At 42.8% G+C, this 21,255-nt stretch overlaps 1 protein-coding gene across 1 annotated transcript; it reads right to left on the reverse strand.

Moving 5' to 3' along the window:
- Positions 1-15,724: 15,724 nt before the first annotated feature.
- Positions 15,725-16,669, reverse strand: LOC139383080 (gem-associated protein 7-like). The gene is made up of 2 exons (XM_071127387.1): positions 16,576-16,669; positions 15,725-16,367 (listed from the first exon to the last, which is right to left on the reverse strand). The coding sequence occupies exon 2, from the start codon at positions 16,348-16,350 to the stop codon at positions 15,964-15,966; it is 387 nt and encodes a 128-aa protein (XP_070983488.1). The 5' UTR covers positions 16,351-16,367; positions 16,576-16,669; the 3' UTR covers positions 15,725-15,963.
- Positions 16,670-21,255: the final 4,586 nt, after the last annotated feature.

Consider the following 21,255-nt stretch of genomic DNA (forward strand, 5'->3'; position numbering starts at 1 on the left):
TTACACATGGAATAAACAAGCGTACAGTCAATAACACAATAGAAAAAAAAGAAAGTCTATATACAGTGTGTGCAAATGGCGTGAGGAGGTAAGGCAATAAATAGGCCATAGTGGCGAAGTAATTACAGTTTAGCAAATTAACACTGGAGTGATAGATGTGCAGATAATGTGCAAGTAGAAATACTGGTGTGCAAAAGAGCAGAAAAGTAAATAAAAACAATATGGGGATGAGGTAGGTAGATTGGGTGATAATAATAACGACCCAACAATTGTGAGAAGGAAAGGTAAAATACATGTCAATTACACTGAATTAGAATGTGCTGCTTTCATATTTTGTACATTTGGGTGTGCGTTCTTTTCTTTTTCTCACTCATCTCCAGACGGTGTGGTCTTTGGCAGACCAGTATTCACAAAGCGTCTTAGAATATGAGTGCTGATCTAGGATCTGTCCATAAAATTCAGTCTGAATTTTATTCATGATGATCTAAAAGTCAAAACTGATGCCAGATCAGCACTCCTACTCTGAGACCATGTAAGCTTCCCACAGACAACATTCAGCAGTCAGTCAGTCAGTCCAGCCATCAACGCAATCTCCCCATCTGTTTATCTGTAGTGGGAATGGCAAGGACATAAATCGTAAACATAACTGTCCTTAACAGACAACCAGGGATGAGAAGAGGGATGTTTGCATCTCTGTGTGTTTGTGTTAACGGCAATGTGTATGTCTCTGTGTGTAGCTGTGTGTAACGTAATGTGTGTTTCTCTGTTCGTGTGTGTGAGCACATGTAGAATGCGTGTTTGTTTGTGTGTGTCCGAGTACTTGCGTTTGCACAGCCTATGTTTACAATGTGAGTGCTCGTCTCGATTTATGTAGTTGTGTGTGCATGTCTTTAAGGTACACTACCAGTCAAAAGTTTTAGAACACCTACTCATTCAAGGGTTTTTCTTTATTTCTACTACTATTTGTGGAATTTTTTTCCTTCTTAATGCATTTGAGCCAATCAGTTGTATTGTGACAAGGTTGGAGGGGTATACAGAAGATAACCCTATTTGGTAAAAGACCAAGTCCATATTATGGCAAGAACAGCTCAAATAAGCAAAGAGAAATGACAGTCCATCATTATTTTAAGACATGAAGGTCAGTCAATACGGAACATTTCAAGAACTTTTAAAGTTTCTTCAAGTGCAATCGCAAATACCCTCAAGCGCCATGATGAAACTGGCTCATGAGGACCGCCACAGGAAAGGAAGACCCAGAGTTACCTCTGCTGCAGAGGATAAGTCCATTAGTGTTACCAACCTCAGAAATTGCAGCCCAAATAAATGCTTCACAGAGTTCAAGTAACAGACACATCTCAATATCAACTGTTCAGAAGAGACTGTGTGAATCAGGCCTTCATGGTCTAATTACTTCAAATAAACCACTACTAAAGGACACCAATAATAATAAGAAGAGACTTACTTTGGCCAAGAAACACAAGCAATGGACATTAGACCGGTGGAAATTTGTCATTTGGTCTGGAGCAGGAGATTTTTGGTTCCAACCTCTGTGTCTTTGTGAGATGTGGTGTGAGTGAATGGATGATCCCCGCATGTGTATTTCCCACCGTAAAGCATGGAGGAGGATGTGCTATGGTGTGGGAGGACTTTGCTGGTAACACTGTCTGTGATTTATTTAGAATTCAAGGGACACTTAATCAGCATGGCTACCACAGCATTCTGCAGCAATAAGCCATCCAATCTGGTTTGGGCTTATTGGGAGTATCATTTGATTTTCAACAGGACAATGACCCAACACACCTCCAGGCTGTGTAAGGGCTATTTTACCAAGAAAGGGAGTGATGAGTGAGTGCTGCATCAGATGACCTGGCCTCCAGGTTTGTGATAAGTTGGACCACAGAGCGAATGAAAAGCAGCCAACAAGTGCTCAGCATATGTGGGAACTCCTTCAAGACTGTTGGAAAAGCATTCCAGGTGAAGCTGGTTGAGAGAATGCCAAGAGTGTGCAAAGCTGTCATCAAGGCAAATGGTGGCTATTTGAAGTGTTTGAAATGGTGGCTAATCTCAAATATAACATATTTTGATTTGTTTGACACTTATTTGGTTACTACATGATTCCATATGTGTTATCTGGGAGTTTTGACGTCTTCACTACTATTCTACAATGTAGAAAATAGTTTAAATACAGTGCCTTGCGAAAATATTCGGCCCCCTTGAACTTTGCGACCTTATGCCACATTTCAGGCTTCAAACATAAAGATATAAAACTGTATTTTTTTGTGAAGAATCAACAACAAGTGGGACACAATCATGAAGTGGAACGACATTTATTGGATATTTCAAACTTTTTTAACAAATCAAAAACTGAAAAATTGGGCGTGCAAAATTATTCAGCCCCCTTAAGTTAATACTTTGTAGCGCCACCTTTTGCTGCGATTACAGCTGTAAGTCGCTTGGGGTATGTCTCTATCAGTTTTGCACATCGAGAGACTGAATTTTTTTCCCATTCCTCCTTGCAAAACAGCTCGAGCTCAGTGAGGTTGGATGGAGAGCATTTGTGAACAGCAGTTTTCAGTTCTTTCCACAGATTCTCGATTGGATTCAGGTCTGGACTTTGACTTGGCCATTCTAACACCTGGACATGTTTATTTTTGAACCATTCCATTGTAGATTTTGCTTTTTGTTTTGGATCATTGTCTTGTTGGAAGACAAATCTCCGTCCCAGTCTCAGGTCTTTTGCAGACTCCATCAGGTTTTCTTCCAGAATGGTCCTGTATTTGGCTCCATCCATCTACCCATCAATTTTAACCATCTTCCCTGTCCCTGCTGAAGAAAAGCAGGCCCAAACCATGATGCGGCCACCACCATGTTTGACAGTGGGGATGGTGTGTTCAGCTGTGTTGCTTTTACGCCAAACATAACGTTTTGCATTGTTGCCAAAAAGTTCAATTTTGGTTTCATCTGACAAGAGCACCTTCTTCCACATGTTTGGTGTGTCTCCCAGGTGGCTTGTGGCAAACTTTAAACAACACTTTTTATGGATATCTTTAAGAAATGGCTTTCTTGCCACTCTTCCATAAAGGCCAGATTTGTGCAATATACGACTGATTGTTGTCCTATGGACAGAGTCTCCCACCTCAGCTGTAGATCTCTGCAGTTCATCCAGAGTGATCATGGGCCTCTTGGCTGCATCTCTGATCAGTCTTCTCCTTGTATGAGCTGAAAGTTGAGGGACGGCCAGGTCTTGGTAGATTTGCAGTGGTCTGATACTCCTTCCATTTCAATATTATCGCTTGCACAGTGCTCCTTGGGATGTTTAAAGCTTGGGAAATATTTTTGTATCCAAATCCGGCTTTAAACTTCACAACGGTATCTCGGACCTGCCTGGTGTGTTCCTTGTTCTTCATGATGCTCTCTGCGCTTTTAACGGACCTCTGAGACTATCACAGTGCAGGTGCATTTATACGGAGACTTGATTACACACAGGTGGATTGTATTTATCATCATTAGTCATTTAGGTCAACATTGGATCATTCAGAGATCCTCACTGAACTTCTGGAGAGAGTTTGCTGCACTGAAAGTAAAGGGACTGAATAATTTTGCACGCCCAATTTTTCAGTTTTTGATTGTTAAAAAAGTTTGAAATATCCAATAAATGTCGTTCCACTTCATGATTGTGTCCCACTTGTTGTTGATTCTTCACAAAAAAATACAGTTTTATATCTTTATGTTTGAAGCCTGAAATGTGGCAAAAGGTTGCAAAGTTCAAGGGGGCCGAATACTTTCGCAAGGCACTGTAAAGAAAAATCCTTGAATGTGTAGGTGTTCTAAAACTTTTGACCGGTAGTGTATATGTTTGAGTAGTGTGTGTGTGTGTAGGGGCTGTAATAACAGGAAGCTGGTCCTCTGTGTTGATATAAACCTGTATGGGTGACGGGCCATCTGAAATAAATAAATAAGACCTCAGAACCCAAACGAGCGGAATGTTCTTTAAAAAAAATAACTTTGAGGGCTCCCTCAAACCCAAACAAGAACACCTGCAACTCACCCCCGAGCCTGGCCCGTTGTCACGACAACCACTTGCATTGTGTGTAAACAGTTTACAGTAGAACAGGGTTGGGAGGGGGGAGAAGAATGTAGCACAGAGGTGGGGGGGGTAGGGGGGGGGATTGGGATGAGAGAAAACAGAGAGAGAGAGAGAGAGAGAGAGAGAGAGAGAGAGAGAGAGAGAGAGAGAGAGAGAGACACACAGATTAAACAGTTCTTTGAGTAGGAGTGGTGGTTGGGACTGAATCAGGTGGCCTTGTAGCAGGATATAGGAAACACTATATATAGACAAGAGGAATGCACAAATAAAAGCAACAAGGTTCCCAAAAAAGGCCAAATTAGCATTTGACCTTTAAAATGGTACAGAGGGGGAGAGCGGGGAAGAGCTTGCCTGAGTAACGTCATCCCTCCCACTCAGGGTTAGATGAGAATTCAGCAGTGTCATAAAGTATGACCTTCCTTGCACAGAGCCTGTATAGTTAGTAACAGAACCATAGTTGTACAGTGCAGCCAGGGATATCCATTTGGATTTGGGTGAACTATCCCTTTAACTCTATGGTTAGTTCTATGGTTGTGTAGTAGCCTGGTTGCCAATCGGTTCTTTCTTTGGTTGGAGCAAGACATGTTATTCCTCAGAGATTCTGGTCCCTGGTCACATATGGGCTCCCGACACCAGAGGCCCTTATTCACAAAGGATTGTTCCATTGGATTTCAATCACTTTTTTGACCACACCCCTTTTCATTTGAACAAAACATACATATTTGCCATGGTAGAAGTGGTCAGAAAGTGACCAAAACATTCAGGAGATAGAGGTGCTCAAAGTTGACCCATTTTTCATACCGCACAATACCAAGAGACACCCATGTCTTCATCGCTGGAGAAGACTAACCATTGAGTTTGATATCTTTTAAAAGGTTACAAACAGGGTTGTCAAACAATTTCATATTTTCTTGCTAATTTATTTAAAAAAAATTAAAAAGTATGCGTTTTTTTTTATTTTTACCTTTAGCATCAATTATTATGTTGTAGTTTAAACCCTAATTTTCATAATCTGAGATGTGTGTTGTGCCTGCCATCAGTTGAGACACAGCATGCTCTTGAACACAGGGTGAGTGTCATTTCAATCATAGAAACATAATTCATAGAATGGACCTATCCCTTGAAATATTATTGAAATCTTCCAATTACTACCACAAAGATGGCCGTCGGTCCACCCACCATTGAATGTCAATTTAAAATGCGAATATCTATTCTATTATCCACATTTCTATGATTTCAATAGGTTTCCTATGGAAGATTGACAGTGTAATATAAAACAACTTTATACTCCCATTCAAGTCAACTTTCTCTGATGGGCGGACCTCCAAGTTGAAATTTCAATTTGATTCAACTGATGGCGGGCACAACATAAACACATCAGATGATGTCAAATAGGGTCTAAGCTACAACATATGCATAAATTATGGTTTTAAATGTTTTTAGATAACATAACTGCAGTTAAAGTTTGAAAAATGACAATAGTTTTCCAGTGATGAAGACATGGATGTGTCATGGTGTGGCGGGGTAGGCAAAATGGGTCAACTTTGGGCACCTCTATCTCCTGAATGTTTTGTCATTCGGGTTAAAAAAAAAGTCACTTTCTGACCATTTCTACCAATGGGCAAACATATACAGGAAGTTTCCTTCAAATCAAAAGGGATGCGGTCAAAAGTGATTGAAATCAAATGGAACGACCCCAAAGCTTCTCAGAGTAGGAGTGCTGATCTGGGATCAGGTTTCCCACCTGTTCATATAATGGTATTATTTTATACTGAACAAAAATATAAATCGCAACATGTAAAGTGTTGGTCCCATGTTTCATGAGCTGAAATTAAATATATCTGAAATTTTCCATACGCACAAAAAGCTTATTTCTCTCAAAATTTGTGCACAAATTTGTTTACATCCCTGTAATTGAGTATTTCTCCTTTGCCAAGATAATCCATCCATCTGACAGGCGTGGCATATCAAGAAGCTTATTAAACAGCATTATCATTACATCGGTGCACCTTGTGCTGGGGACAATAAAAGGCTACTTTAAAATGTGTCACACAACACAATGCCACAAATGTCTTAAGTTAAGGGAACATGCAATTGGCATGCTGGCTGTAGGAATGTCCACCAGAGCTGTTGCCAGAGATTTGAATGTTCATTTCTCTACCATAAGCCGCCTCCAATGTCATTTTAGGGAATTTTGCAGTACGTCCAACCAGCCTGACAACCATAGACCACGTGTAACCACATCAGCCCATGACCTCCACATCCAGCTTCTTTACCTGCGGGAACATCTGAGACTAGCCACCCGGACAGCTGATGAAACTGTGGGTTTGCACAACCAAAGAATTTCTGAACAAACTGTCAGAAATCGTCTTAGAGAAGGTCATCTGCTTGCTCGTTGTCCTCACCAGGGTCTTGACCTGACTGCAGTTTGGTGTCGTAACCGAATTCAGTGGGCAAATGCTTCGATGACCACTGGCACGATGGAGAAGTGTGCTCTTCACAGATGAATCCCGGTTTCAACTGTACTGGGTAGATGGCAGACAGTGTGTATGGCGTTGTGTGGGCGAGCGGTTTGCTGATGTCAATGTTGTGAACAAAGTGCCCCATGGTGGCGGTGGGGTTATGGTATGGGCAGGCATAAGCTATGGACAACGAACATAATTGTATTTGTTCGATAGCAATTTGAATGCATAGAGATAACATGACGAATCCAGAGGTCCATTATCGTGCCAGTCATCCGACGCCTTCACCTCATGTTTCAGCATGTTAATGCACGGCCCTACGTCGCAAGAATCTGTACACAATTCCTGGAAGCTGAAAATATCCCAGTTCTTCCATGGCATGCATACTCACCAGACATGTTACGTATTGAGCATGTTTGGGATGCTCTGGATTGACGTGTACAACAGTGTGTTCCAGTTTCCGCCAAAATCCAGCATCTTCGCACAGGCATTGAAGAGGAGTGGGACAACATTCCACAGGCCACAATCAACAGTCTGATCAACTCTATGCGAAGGAGATGTGTCGCTCTGCATGAGGCAAATGGGCACACCAGATACTGACTGGTTTTCTGATCCACACCTCTACCTTTTGTGACTGAAAGATGCATATCTGTATTTCCAGTCGTGAAATTCTAATTCAGCACTTCTACTCTGAGAGGCTTTGTGGATACGGGCCCTGGTCTCAGACTCCTCTACTGCTACTAATAATTATTATTTAACTTGTATAGCGCTTTCCATTACATAAAATAATCTCAAAGCGCATAGAAAACATACAAATAACACATTTAAATTGAGATAATGAAGATGTGTATTGGACGCCTCTAGAAAGGCCGGGAGTTGAGGTATTTTGGATTGGAAACACAAGTGTAGCCTCAGCGGAGGAGGCATCAATGGTACAGCCAGGTAGAAACAAAGACAGTCTGACAAACATTTCTGGAGCTCTTCATCAGTGCACCGCACCTGCTTTCTGACGTCCGTTCCAAGCGTCGCTTCTCCGTAGGTACTGGTCCTCCGTTGCCGAACACGTAGCACCCACCTGGGTGATGCCACAGCTGCTGAAAAGCGCACAAAAAGCCACCACATTTTGCCAGTGGTTAAGAACAGTCCCTGAACCTCCTCTGCCATTGCTGGACACAGCTCGCAGTCAAAGTTGTAGTTATTCCCGACAGATGGAGACAAAAAAGAAAAAAAGCCGCAGCCGCATTATTTAAATCCAAACTGCCATCTAGCTACCTATAAGCCAAACATAGACTTTTCATCTCAATTCTGTACATTTTAGAGTCAAGAATGTCAGGTTGACTCTACTGACAGTGACATGCCTCTGCTGCCTGTAGAGAAGCTGCTGGGTCAGAGAGGACCACTATCTGTGGGCCCCAGAGAAAGCAGGGGATGTATGCTCCTGCAGTGTCAGTGGGGTCCAGTGGGTAGTAAAAGTACCCCTCAGAAAGACAGAGCAGGTGATCGTATTTCTCCCCCAGACTGCAGGATAAAACACAAGCCTCCTCTGATCCATAAAATAGAACAGCCAAGCTCACAACTCATGAGGCGGAAGGATACACTGGATACAGAGTGTCAGTGCGTGTGAGTGTACATGCCTGTCTCTGTGTGTGTGTGTGTATGTGTGTGTACACAGTAAGTGTGTGCATCTCAGAATGTGTGTGTGTGTGTGTTATTTATGTGTTATTTCACTCCGTCAGAGCCCTAGCTCCAGATGTGTGGGGTTAACATGAGGAGTTTAGCTCTCCCAGATGTGGCCAGGTGTGGCCTGTGGCGTCACGCCACCAGACCCATGGCCTCCCTCCACACAGGGCTTCATCTACAGGTCACAGGGTCATGTCTGTCCAATCAGCACTCTAGAATGGGAGGAGAGGAGCACCAGGCTAGGACAGGGCGAGGCTGAGGTCCAGCTTCACTGCGACAGGGAGTGTTACAGCACATACTAGGGCTGATGAAGGAGAGCTAGGCAGGTTATGAGGAAGGGGGTTATTAGAGGTTTTGGAGTAGTGGGGAGGGTATTGGGGGGGGGGGGGGGGGGGGGGGGGGCTGGTTGGAAGGATTACGAGGAGGTGGGGTACAGAGGAGGTTGGGTGGAAGGCAGATGTCCCCTCCTCGTTATCTACAGTAGGTTCAGTGTTTACCCAGATTCCAGCTCGAAGATACCATCAGTAAATAAGCGGCCAGGGAGACGTGCTCTGGGACCCAGCCAAAAATGACCTGCACCCCGCCACACACACACTGACCCCACCCCTGCCATCCGATGCAAAACTATGAGCTCTGAGGGACAGGGGTGGAAGGCCAATGTGGTGGGGGGGGTGATAAATGCATATCACATTAATACAGTAAGTACTCAATTATAAAGTGTCTTCCTCCCCACTCGTCCCCATCGCTCTCCATGCTCTAGTGACGGACCACATTATCAACATCATAATGACTCTTTCAAAATGACAGTGTAACGCCGTTTGATTTACTTCAAGATGACCAAGTGGTTTTGCATTCTGCCCTTCACTCTCTTCCCATCTCAGCCTCCCTCTCTCCATCTCCGTCTCTCCCTGCGACAGAGTGATGAGACAGTAGAGAGCAGACAATGTCGGATTCCCCTGGTAATTTCGGAGGGGACGGAAGTAACCGTGGCGTCCCACCCTGGGCCCAGACTGAGCTCACTGATGATTCACCGGCCTGCGTGATGAAGGTTGGCGACCCCAATTTGAAAGAGGAAGGAGGAGGATGATAAGAACAGTGGGAAGAGGGAAAGGAGGGGACGGCAATACCTAAATCAGTCTCTCGCTAATGGGCAGATGTCCTTGTCCCTGACACAAGTAAATCAAGCTTTATAAGAAGAGGGAGGGAGGGAGGGAGGGAGGGTGAGAGAGAGTAGGCCAGAGGAAGTGAATGAGAAAGACACACTACATGACCAAAGATATGTGGACACCTGCTCATCATTCCAAAATCATGGGCATTAATATGGAGTCAGTACCCCCTTTGCTGCTATAACAGCCTCCATTATTCTGGGTTGGCTTTCCACTAGATTTTGGAACATTGCTGCGGGGACTTGCTTCCATTCAGCCACAAGAGCATTAGTGAGGTTGGGCACTGATGTTGGGCAATTAGGCCTGGCTTGCAGTCGTAGTTCAATGGGGTTCTGTCCAGGCCAGTAAAATTCTTCCACACTGATCTCGACAAACCATTTCTGTATGGATCTGGCTTTGTGCACAGGGGCATTGTCATGTGGAAACAGGAAAGGGCCTTCCCCAAACTGTTGCCACAAAGTTGGAAGCACAGAATCATCTAGAATGTCATTGTATGCTGCAGCGTTAAGATTTCCCTTCACTAGAACCAAGGGGCCTAGCCTGAACCATGAAAAACAGCCCCAGTCTATTATTCCTCCTCCACCAAACTTTACAGTTGGCACTATGCATTGGGGCAGGTAGCGTTCTTCTGGCATTCTCCAAACCCAGACTCATCCGTTGGACTGCCAGATGGTGAAGCATGACTCATCATTCCAGAGAACGCGTTTCCTCTGCTCCAGAGTCCAATTGTGGTGAGCTTTACATCGACGCTTGGCATTGCACATGGTGATCTTAAGTTTGTGTGCGGCTGCTCGGCCATGGAAACCCATTTCATGGAGCTCCCGATGAACAGTTCTTGTGCTGACTTTGCTTCCAGAGGCAGTTCGGAACTCGGTAGTGAGTGTTGCAACCGAGGACAGATGATTTTTTTTGTGTTAAACAAATATAGAATATATAAATATACAAATATATAATATATTTTATATTTGAGATTCTTTAAAGCAGCCACCCTTTGCCTTAATGACAGCTTTGTACACGCTTTGCATTCTCTCAACCAGCTTCAAGAGGTAGTCACCTTGAATGCATTTTAATTAACAGGTGTGCCTTGTTAAAAGTTAATTTGTGGAATTTCTTTCCTTCTTAATACGTTTTAGCCAATCAGTTGTGTTGTCATTGCAAGAACAACTCAAATAAGCAAAGAGAAACGACAGTCCATCATTACTTTAAGACATGAAGGTCAGTCAATCTGGAAAATTTCAAGTGCAGTCGCAAAACGAATCAAGCCCAATGATGAAACTGGCTCTCATGAGGACTGCCACAGGAAAGGAAGACCCAGAGTTACCTCTGTTGCAGAGGATAAGTTCATTAGAGTGACCAGCCTCAGAAATGCTTCACAGAGTTCAAGTAACAAAATCAACTGTTTAGAGGAGACTGCGTGAATCATGCCTTCATGGTCGAACTGCTGCAAAGAAACCACTACTAAAGGACACCAATAATAAGAAGAGACTTGCTTGGGCCAAGAAACATGAGCAATTAGACCGGTGGACATCTGTCCTTTGGTCTGATGAGTGAGATTGTGAGAATTTTGGTTCCAACCGCATTGTCTTTGTGGCAAAGTAGATGAAAGGATGATCTCTGGATGTGTGGTTCCCACCGTGAAGCATGGAGGAGGACTTGTGATGGTGTGGGGGGCACTTTGCTGGTGACACTGTTAGTGATTCTTTTAGAATTCAAGGCAGACTTAACCAGCATGGATAACACAGCATTCTGCAGTGATACGGCATCCCATCTGGTTTGTTCTTAGTGGGACTATCATATATTTTTCAACGGGAAAATTAACCAACACACCTTCAGGCTGTGTAAGGGCTATTTGACCAAGAAGAAGAGTGATGGTGCTGCGTCAGATCACCCAACCTCAACCCAATTGAGATGGTTTGGAATGGGTTGGGCTGCAGAGTGAAGGAAAAGCAGCCAACAAGTGCTCAGCATATGTGGGAACTCCTTCAAGACTGTTGGAAAAGCATTCCAGGTGAAGATGGTTGAGAGAATGCCAAGAGTGTGAAAAGCTGTCATTAAGGCAAAAGGTGGCTACTTTGAATAATCAAAAATATTTTTTGGTTTGTTTAACACTTTTTTGGTTACTACATGATTCCATGTGCGTTATTTCATAGTTCTGATGTCTTCACTATTATTCCACAATGTAGAAAATAGTAAAATTAAGAAAAACCCTTGAATGAGTAGGTGTGTCCAAACTTTTCACTGGTATTGTGTAGTGTAGATTGAGACTGCAGTCTGTCTGGGGAGAGGGCTGGTGGGCATGAGTGCGTGTGTGAGTTAAATTATAAGCAATTAGGCCTGCCTTTTGAAAACGCGCTTTTGATGTGAAGGAAAAAAAAAAGATGCGTACAGGAAGGAGAGTTGAGGGGAGAATAGCTGTACTGTAGTGTAGCAAGGACTGGAGGATAAAGGGGCTTTGGAGTGAGGAGGAGGGACTGAGTGTCGGGAACCGTCCTCCCTTCTGTTCTTGTGGGAAGCTTAATATTAGTGTAGCGCTCCAGTCACAGACACAGCGTTAATGACCACAGGAAGAAAAATCTTTAAATGTATGCGATTCTGCCTCTGATTAAATAGCTTTTACGAGACTGCCACTTCTCAGTGCCAGGGCACTTTCCCTTGTAGATAAATTACCAGACATCTCCTTCGCAACTCTGTTAAAATAACCTGATTTAGTCATTTAAGGGCATGCAAGAATGTCTACGGCATTCTTGCTCATCGAACAGGAATGTTATTCAACATAACATGTTGAAAAAAAGAGCCTTTGGCATAGCATGGTCAGTCCTGGGCCCTCGCCCACACCGAGCTCCAACAGGAAACCGTTTCTCAGATATTGCCTGTCTACTTCCTGTTTTTGTCTAATTAAAGGATTATTGCAGTGAGATCCTGACAGCTTGGAATGGTCCGTTAATACTGTTGGACCTGTTGTTTTCTGGCCTGGACATCTGCAATGAGGTTCAGGAGTTGTTGGGAGACCAAGGAAGGTCCCAACTTGACTGGAAATATGAAACGTATTTACCTTCCCCTGGCCTTTGAATGTGTAGAGGACAGAAATATGGAGGACTCTGTTTAACCCTTTTGGAGGGTTGGATGGACCCATTTGTCATCATGCTTATCCACAAACTTAACAAAATGGCAACTTTGCTTTCCTGCCCTCCTCTGATTGGCTGGGGAGTGAACTTCATTGCTTGTGAGGCGATTCAATCATCAGTTGGGAGCTCTGTTGGTGGGTCATCAGCATCATAGACAGTCATTAGAAGCATCTTCCTGTGTTTAGCCCTGTGGGAATGGGAGTGGGCCAGTTAGGGCTCTCTAGACTTATGTAGATCAATTAAGATAACTTTAATCTCTTACTAATTAGTAAACCCCCTTCTTCATCTTTTCCTGTCTAGACTGAGTACATGCGACCCCCCTCCTGTCCTTCCCTATTAGGTCACTCAGGAAGCAAAACTATGTTCCCCTACTTTACTATGATGTGTTGGAAAGCAGTAAGTCAGCAGCTGATTTGCTCAAACCATAGACCGTATATAAATACACTCAAACCTAGGGAAGAAAGAGAAGTTGGAATTTCAAGTCATTTATGATTCAGTCTAAATAGTTGAACATGTTTCATATACATAGCCAACCTACTCAGACACTACTGATAGATGCAATATTTCCTGGGAGATGTTGGGGTCAGGAACACATAGTCCGTACAGATAGTATTATATAGTATTTTATAAATGAGCAGGCTTGAGACCTCCTGGTATGAGTGGTATTGTTTGGGTTTGGGGCCCAGACGTCTACTTGCCTGGGTCTATCTGCTGGCATGGTCTCCTGCCTGGGTCTTTATCTCCCTGGCCACTTGAGCCAGGGAAGTGAGCCTGTCCCTCACAATCACTGGAGCTCCTCCAACATACCCTCACAGGCTAGTCAAACAAACCTGGGGAATGCCGCCTAACCATGACTGAGTCAGCCCCCCCTCTGTCTGCTCTGCTCTGACTGCCACACAGCGACACAATGGGCACATTCCAGTCAACATCCCCGGCGGCCCAAGGAGCCACCTTCTCAATCTCCTGAATGGAGAAACCAAACAGCAGCATGTACGATAGAGGGCGCTGTGACCCAGTCACCACTGTGTTTTTCATATTATTCTAATCATGTCAAGTTTTTTTTTTGGTACCTTTACCCCTTTTTCTCCCCAATTTGTGCCAGCTCATGTACACAGTCACGTCAGCTCAACACAACCCTACGGTGCATTCAAGAGCTGACAATGCCCTGGGTGTTACAGTAAAAATAATACATGCTTTGTTATCTTATTTAACCTGTATTTATCCAGATTAGCCTCAATGAGATCTATTTTTTTATTTTATTTTTTACCTCGTCCACGACAGCAGCAGGGTGCAGTCTGAAAAATGTATCTCTATATGTTTTGAGTCCTCGACCTCATGCCTTATGTCAGCCTGTACCGATGAGTAATAATCTGAATAATTTCTCAACCCCAGCGCTCCTAAACCAAAAACAAAAGACTGAATCGGCGAACTCCTTATGAGGCAGTCATAGAAGGAAAACACATACATTCCTTAGAAGTAACTGCCCAACAGTTTTAATGGAGGAAATTATGGGCAGGGTATGATTAAGTGGATGTGGCAATGTATTTTTGTAAGTTATCACAGACACTTGACAGGAAGTGAGAGGGCCACAAACAGGAAGGAGCGTAATGTGCTTCCTGTTGGCTGATGGTGTGACAGGGCAGATTCCTTGTACCATCGTGACAGCCCCTCTCCCCTTGTAACACTGGCGCACACTTACACCTGCGCACAGGGATGTTTTCCCACTTGAATCAGAGAAGCAGACTGCCAACAAAGAGAAACTCAAGAGTAGATAACATTGAGAAACAGTGTGCCCACAATGCAACAAATGAGGCAGCCCACCAGATTCAGTCCACAGCACAAAAAGAGGATTTTCATAAAGTGACTATTCAACTTCTTCTCACTCATAGACAGTAAACACACAGCAACTAGATGTAACATCTCACTCTATTGTCGATACACTACTGCAACAAGATTAACATTCAGACCACGTGCCTCACTGAGCTTGAATGGGACGCACATCAAGGAGAGTGCGGGCTGGGAGGGAGTTGAGCGCTGCTGTTGCTGCCTGGGAATATGAAATTAACATTGGTCGTCCTTGAGGGCTTCCTGATTTAATCACAAGAGCCCAATAACGTCACAGGATTTCACTCATACTTTAGAGGGGGGCAGGATGGTTATGACTCACCCTCTCATTGTTGACCGTCTCCACAAAGCGGTCGGTATCATTCAGGCACAACAGAGGGAGACTGTGCACTGCACACCGATTGCCTAATGCATTCCAATAAAATGATTTATTGGAGACGCACACAAAACGCACCTTTTAGGAAGATTACATATTACTGATGCCTCATCATGAGGGCGTTTTGCGAGGATGATGAATCCTGACCACTACTGACCACTCATCAGGTCTGTTTCAACTGACAAACGTGTAAACTAAGGTATCATATTAACCCATACACAAAGTATGTAAGGAGATTTGACCGTAAACAGTCATTTATACTTGTTTAGCTCACTGTAGGCTCTCTTATTCATTTGTGAATATTATATTTGCAGTCTTAAAGATTGGGCAGTCAAGATCATTTAGGCTAGGTCATATTAAATTTAGAAAACCAGAGGTTGCAATATCTGTGCTGACTGGCACAATACTGAAAGGTATTTCAGGGTTTATCTAAATATATTTACAAAAAATTAAAGCCATATGACACTGAAAGACGACGTGACCACTGAACGTGAATATTTCATTCAGTGAGGAATACGATAAGCTCGATACTACCACCACTTTATCTACAATATATAGCTTACTTAACTAACACATTATCAAATTCAATGCAAGTGACAATGTTTAGTCAAAGTTTTTTTTTTTTAAGAAAAAAAAGATGAAGTTCATATGCCCATTGGTAAACATATCTCAGCAACAGATCTTATGAAAAGGAAGACAAGAACCACATTGTCCTGTAATCACAAAATAATGGCAAGATTCAGGTTTCCAGACAATTATATCCAAATTCCACCTGAAGACATGGGTTTATCCCCCATCTCTTCCTAATGAAATGGACTGGACAGCTGAGTGTCAGAGAACCTGGTGGTATGGGTGCCCCCTGACATACCCGTTGTAAAGACAGTGCTGACATCTCCCTCCAGTGGAGGTACATTGAATTGGAAACTACAAAACAAATCATAGACATACTGTATAGCAGTGTTCTCAATACCTGGCTGGCCACATAAATATAACATATGGCAATGGCAAGTCTACCTCTTAATCAAAGTAACAGAATAATAAACGGTAACATCTTGCTACATATTCACCCAGACAGAACACTGTGTAGCAATGGACCTGTCATCATTGACTCCCCAAAACGCACGGTATGTCAAACCAAATCATATTAGAAATAACAGTACAAATCAGATTCAGTTTGTTGGATATCTGCTCAAAAACAGCACAAATAAGTGAACAGCACTGTTCAGAGACCAAAGGAGTATGAAATGACATCCTGGCACCTGAGCAGAGCTTCTTTCTGCACCCCAATGGGGGTCTGTAGATCCGAAACTTGGAAGTTGAGCACGTCAATGTCCGACGCTCCAAACTTCGCCTCAACCTCGACTCTCTCGTACATGTGGAATTGCACCTGCTTGTTGGTCATGGCTATGAGCGTCCTCAGGAAGCTTTCTCTCAAAGCCGACCGTGCACGCTGCTCTTCTCCCACTTCGACAGAGTCAGTCCATGTTTCAGTCGAAGCAGAAATAGTTGGTGGACACAGCGCGACGAAACGGGTTGAGTTCGGGTCGAATCCGCGGCCATTCGGATCAGGTCCTCTCGGGAGGCGAAGCACGGTCACGAGCGTACTCATTTCGAGTTTTTGTCGCTCTGCAATCAAAAATTGCGACAGATGTTGGCATGACGTGCAAACAAAGTTAGTAGATTCAATTTAAGCGAAAATATGACGACACTAGTTAGTTGTGTTTGCTCTGTCTTGGTTGACTGTGTTGACATTCACCAGCATGCTGTGTAGAGCAAAGCTAGCTAGTTTATGTTCATAGCTAGCAAAGCGAAGTCATTCGTATTTAATACTTACCGACTCAGAGTAAACATATTCTCTTTGAAGTTGGCCAAAGAGAACGTTTTATGAGGGTCGTTTGAGTATGCAACATTTTGTTGTCCCTCTGTTAAATGTGACCGGAAAATGTCATGTATTTTATCTTTTGGTTCCGCAGTAGGCAACTCGACACAATCTTTGACACTGATGCCGCCTAGCGAATAAATGAGGGAGCACTCCAAAGTCGATGTGCACTGTACACCAAGGTAGTAGGCAGGCTGTGACTGTAGTTAGGCTACTGGGGCAATGTGATGCATTTAGCTAGACTGTTTAGTGTTTGTATAAAAAAGAAATAACTCCTCCTATTTGATTGATCATACAACTGGATCAATGAGCTTGCTCCACTGAGAAATGTTGAATATTAAATAATGTGGGCTATGTTCAGATTCAGGTGACAATAAAAACTATGATACATTTGAATGTAAATAATTGCAGCTTATAACGAGGGGGGCTTCAAATTACTTTTCAAAGTGTGTGTGTGTGTGTGTGTGTGTGTGTGTGTGTGTGTGTGTGTGTGTGTGTGTGTGTTTTTTTTTGGCCTCACCTGTTTGAGTGGTCGCCTGTGAATGCCCTCACCCGCTAGTACGCTCAAGCTGATTCTTAGGTTCTGATCGTCTACTACAGGATGTCTGGTAAGAATAGGCGGATGCACTTTCTGTCTCCATTCAAGGCTTTTATTCTTCTATCTTCAACACCACACACACACACACACACACACACACTACACCGTACCAAACAAACCAAATTGTCTGCTATAAGCCACCTCCAATATCGTTTTAGAGAATTTGCCAGTATGTCCAACCAGCCTCACAACAGCAGACCATGTGTATGGCGTCGTGTGGGCAAGCGGTTTGCTGATGTCAACGTTGTGAACAGAGTGCCCCATGGTGGTGGTGGGGTTATGGTATGAGCAGGCATAAGCTAACGACAACAAACACAATTTGAATGCACAGAGATACTGTGACGAGATCCTGACGTCCACTGTCGTGCCATTCATTCGCCGCCATCACCTTGTTTATGAAACATTCATGAAACATTATTATGTTTCATGATAATACACTGTCTCGAGGATCTGTACTCACCTCCTGGAAGCTGAAAATGTTCCAGTTCTTCCATGGCCAGCATACTCACCAGACATGTCACCCATTGAGCATGTTTGGGATGCTCTGGTGTCGACGTGGATGACAGCGTGTTCAAGTTCCAGTTCCAATATCCAGCAACTTCGCACAACAATTGAAGAAGAGTGGGGCAACATTCCACAGGCCACAATCAACAGCCTGATCAACTGTATGCAAAGGAGATGTGTCGCGCTGCATGAGCCAAATGGTGTCACACCAGATACTGACTGGTTTTCTGATCCACGCCCCTATTGGCATTTGTATATTTTGTAAATAACCTCTTGAACCAGTCTTCATCCTCACCTGCACTGTTAAGTAAATAACAAATGCCGTATTTTTGCAGCTGATCCGTTGCTCCACTCCTCACGGTCGCCACTATCTGGCCAAGTCCAGCGTCCCCGACCTAGTTCTACAATTTATCTTCTTAAAATCTGACTTTAAACTTAACCCTTACCTTAACCACACTGCTACCCTTATGCCTGACCCTAACCTTAAATTGAAGAACTACAAGCACATTTTTGTTTTCATAATTTCTTACAATTACAACCAATTTTGACTATGAAGCTTGGCCATGTAGTGGAAACCATTTTTTTTCACCACTCAAGAAGTTAGATACAGTAGTTTAAATATATTCACTATGTAAGCAAATATAACAAATGTCATTGCATTATCCAGTAACCACATCCACTTTTAATACACATCTTAATTTTAGTAGACACTCTTATCCAGAGCAACTTACAATAGTGACTGCACACATTTTCATACTGGTCCCATTTGGGAATCAAACCCACAACCCTAGCATTGTAAGCACAATGGTCTACCAACCAAGCCACATCACATCATTACGAACCTCTTGATGTCTCAATGTGCTCCATTTCTGTCATGTGCTTTGTTCTTCTTCATGGTGATGGGAAGTCTGCAGGTACAAACCTAGATGACCAGCCTATGTACAATCCGGTGATGTACAGTACATTAACATTAAGTGGTTTGTAAGGATGGTAAATTAATACTGCACAAAATGTGGTAGTTTTCCATGTTATTTGATCAATACAAATATTTTATTTCATGTGGTTGTTTTGTGTCTTTGCCCGTAACTGTTTGAGGACAGGGTTTTGTTCTTTCTGGATTCTATTAGAATGACAATCACAGAGAAAAGGACAGGGCAACAATTACAATTCCAACTATTGAATCTTGCAAGATACTGTTCTATATGATACAACTACCTCTTTTTTTTTGCCAAAGTGGAGAAGCTGAATAATTTTTGGGGGCCTGCGCTACACAAGTCTATAATCGTCTGCAACTACTAGTAAAGGCCCAGTGCACTACTTTTGTGGAAAAAATTATATTCCATTTTTTTATTCAGATTTTTCAGGTGGGGCTGCAGCACCCTCAGCACCCCTACTTCCAGCGGCTATGTCCACATCTTAAATATCATCATGACTTTATTATAAAGGGGCTTTTTTTATTATAAAGGGGGGGGGGGGGGGGGTAGATCAATGATTTCTCAATCCGGCCCTGATACAATCCTCAGAATTACTTGTGGTTCGAAAGGGTAAAGATATGGAACCATAATTAATGTAATAGTATTGTTAAATGTCACATCATTATGAAAATTACATTAATAGCACACATTTGAATATAAAAGAAATGCAGCCTATAATGAGAGGGCCTACTTTTCAAAGTGTGAGTATGTGTTTATTTCTTACAGTATCACTCACTACTTTGTGAGTTGCATTGTTTGGGACAAACAGTAGCGTGCACTAGGGGTTTACATGCAACATGTGGTGATAGATTTGTAGATAAATATATGTACAGTGCCTTGCGAAAGTATTCGGCCCCCTTGAACTTTGCGACCTTTTGCCACATTTCAGGCTTCAAACATAAAGATATAAAACTGTATTTTTTGTGAAGAATCAACAACAAGTGGGACACAATCATGAAGTGGAACGACATTTATTGGATATTTCAAACTTTTCTAACAAATCAAAAACTGAAAAATTGGGCGTGCAAAATTATTCAGCCCCTTTACTTTCAGTGCAGCAAACTCTCTCCAGAAGTTCAGTGAGGATCTCTGAATGATCCAATGTTGACCTAAATGACTAATGATGATAAATACAATCCACCTGTGTGTAATCAAGTCTCCGTATAAATGCACCTGCACTGTGATTGTCTCAGAGGTTTGTTAAAAGCGCAGAGAGCATCATGAAGAACAAGGAACACACCAGGCAGGTCCGAGATACTGTTGTGAAGAAGTTTAAAGCCGGATTTGGATACAAAAAGATTTCCCAAGCTTTAAACATCCCAAGGAGCACTGTGCAAGCGATAATATTGAAATGGAAGGAGTATCAGACCACTGCAAATCTACCAAGACCTGGCCGTCCCTCTAAACTTTCAGCTCATACAAGGAGAAGACTGATCAGAGATGCAGCCAAGAGGCCCATGATCACTCTGGATGAACTGCAGAGATCTACAGCTGAGGTGGGAGACTCTGTCCATAGGACAACAATCAGTCGTATATTGCACAAATCTGGCCTTTATGGAAGAGTGGCAAGAAAAAAGCCATTTCTTAAAGATATCCATAAAAAGTGTTGTTTAAAGTTTGCCACAAGCCACCTGGGAGACACACCAAACATGTGGAAGAAGGTGCTCTTGTCAGATGAAACCAAAATTGAACTTTTTGGCAACAATGCAAAACGTTATGTTTGGCGTCAAAGCAACACAGCTCATCACCCTGAACACACCATCCCCACTGTCAAACATGGTGGTGGCAGCATCATGGTTTGGGCCTGCTTTTCTTCAGCAGGGACAGGGAAGATGGTTAAAATTGATGGGAAGCTGGATGGAGCCAAATACAGGACCATTCTGGAAGAAAACCTGATGGAGTCTGCAAAAGACCTGAGACTGGGACGGAGATTTGTCTTCCAACAAGACAATGATCCAAAACATAAAGCAAAATCTACAATGGAATGGTTCAAAAATAAACATATCCAGGTGTTAGAATGGCCAAGTTAAAGTCCAGACCTGAATCCAATCGAGAATCTGTGGAAAGAACTGAAAACTGCTGTTCACAAATGCTCTCCATCCAACCTCACTGAGCTCGAGCTGTTTTGCAAGGAGGAATGGGAAAAAATTTCAGTCTCTCGATGTGCAAAACTGATAGAGACATACCCCAAGCGACTTACAGCTGTAATCGCAGCAAAAGGTGGCGCTACAAAGTATTAACTTAAAGGGGCTGAATAATTTTGCACGCCCAATTTTTCAGTTTTTGATTTGTTAAAAAAGTTTGAAATATCCAATAAATGTCGTTCCACTTCATGATTGTGTCCCACTTGTTGTTGATTCTTCACAAAAAAATACAGTTTTATATCTTTATGTTTGAAGCCTGAAATGTGGCAAAAGGTCGCAAAGTTCAAGGGGGCCGAATACTTTCGCAAGGCACTGTATTTGACCATTTAAAACCAGATATGTGGATAATGCATTTAAAATCATTGAGGATGACACAAAAAAAAGTTTGAAAATAAATGGTTTTAAAAGGCACGAA

This window comes from Oncorhynchus clarkii, chromosome 24 (assembly GCF_045791955.1).
Source record: "Oncorhynchus clarkii lewisi isolate Uvic-CL-2024 chromosome 24, UVic_Ocla_1.0, whole genome shotgun sequence".
NCBI classification, from domain to species: Eukaryota; Metazoa; Chordata; class Actinopteri; order Salmoniformes; family Salmonidae; genus Oncorhynchus; species Oncorhynchus clarkii.